Source organism: Cyprinodon variegatus, unplaced genomic scaffold (assembly GCF_000732505.1).
Source record: "Cyprinodon variegatus isolate N-32 unplaced genomic scaffold, C_variegatus-1.0 Scaffold69, whole genome shotgun sequence".
NCBI lineage: Eukaryota > Metazoa > Chordata > Actinopteri > Cyprinodontiformes > Cyprinodontidae > Cyprinodon > Cyprinodon variegatus.
In genome coordinates this window covers 1,533,203-1,534,862 of record NW_015150522.1, presented here as the reverse complement: position 1 = coordinate 1,534,862, position 1,660 = coordinate 1,533,203, and the positions used below count along the sequence as shown (strand labels likewise).

At 37.5% G+C, this 1,660-nt stretch overlaps 1 protein-coding gene across 1 annotated transcript in view; it reads left to right on the top strand.

Annotated features, from left to right (window-relative positions):
- The window catches only part of LOC107083140 (arf-GAP with dual PH domain-containing protein 1-like), an 18,789-nt gene that overhangs the window by 7,505 nt on the left and 9,624 nt on the right, over positions 1–1,660 (top strand). The window contains exon 3 of the mRNA XM_015372138.1: positions 1,020–1,111. Coding sequence (XP_015227624.1) covers positions 1,020–1,111 — 92 coding nt within the window. The remainder of the gene's footprint in view (positions 1–1,019; positions 1,112–1,660) is intronic.

Genomic DNA, 1,660 nt, shown 5'->3' with positions numbered 1-1,660 from the left:
CAGACCCCCACATACAGCGGTCGCCTCCTCGCGGTTCACCGCGACAGCTGGTAGGTGTTTTTCATCTAAATAATCTAAACTGCAGGCACCAGGATAATAAAAGCGAACATATTCTGCCGGCAGATTTCTGCATTTTAAGTTAATTTATGCGTCAATAAACTGTTTCAAAAGAGCTATCACAGCGCTCTGTGTCATCAGCGATGTGTCTGTCTCACAGCCAGCTCCCAGGTTTGATTAATACTTTGTAATAAATACATGAATAAAGCACAAACACACTCAGTTTTGCTCCCGCTCTATTTTAAAAAATGCAGTAGAGGTATTTAAACATAGTAGAGTATATGTACCGGTATATAAAACCTGCGCCCTATAATCCGGTGCGCCTTATGGGTGTGTTAAATACAGTAATGGCACACATAATTGAGACTGCGCCCTTTAGTACGGTGCGCCTTATGGTCATGAAAATGCGGTATATTTTCCAGGAGAAAAGGATCCCAACAGAAATAGCCTTTTATGCTATATTTCTATTCAGTGTTGTCCTCTGTTGGAACAGGGCGTGGTTTAAAAATTTCCTTTTGGAGTTTCTTATGTTTTAACCATGGATTAGTGTGCCGACCTACTGTTCTGTTAGTTCTTTTGGTTTATTAGCTTTAGCTTACAGCGGGTTTCCAATGTGTCATTATTTTAAATAAATTTGAATTAAATATCCACTGAGATTCATTAAAAGCAGCTCAAGTTCCAGCAGTGAAAACTATACCAAAGTTTGAAAACAATGCTACATTGAGGCCATCACAGAATGAAATAAAATCTGATGGGAGAAGTAGACTTTTGTTTTAATCTTACTTTGACGGTTCAGCATATATCAGCTAAACCAAACCCTATTGCTAATAAACTACACTTTCTAGGTCTGTAATGATAGTGTCCCTTTTAGGCATCACAATAGTCCCTGTCACATGGGCTAATTATGAGTCAGCATAGTGAGTGCTGCTCAGCCTTTTTTTAATTTTTTCTCTTCTTTCCAGTTTTTAGATTCTGTAGGGAACATTGCTGCCAAGGCCAAGTATGAACAGATTGTACCTGCCTTCTACTACCGACCCACGTCCAAAGATTATGTGTAAGTAGGCCATCTTTTCCAACCATCTTTCATTTTTGTCTCAGGTGTTTCTGTCAGGGTTGGTATTTGAGTCCAAACTTTTACACATAAGATATATTTGTAATATGAATACATGCCAACAATCCATTTAGGAAATGTGAGACTTGTGTTCTCTTTTTGGTCAGCAGTGTCTTTTAGCCTCAGAAGTCTACCATGAATGGCATTTTAATAACGTCTTAAACATGGTCTTACCAGGGACAAGTGAGGCCTGTAGTGCTTTGGATGCTGTTCTGATTTATTTTTTGGTCACCTCTGAAGGTTCACCACTGTTTTAGGTTTTGTTTGTATATATGTACAGTAACCTCTTAACCTATGGTTATCTGCTATTCTTTTTTTTATCTTGTCCTTTATACAATTTAAAGAGTCCCTCTACTTAATGCAGCTGTTGGATCAGGTGATTATGATGTGATTGATGGAAAAACTGGCCATTTGAGTTCATTGTCACTCTTATTTTGATAACTGTGGTTATCAAAATAAGAGTATATAAGAGTATATATATATATATATATA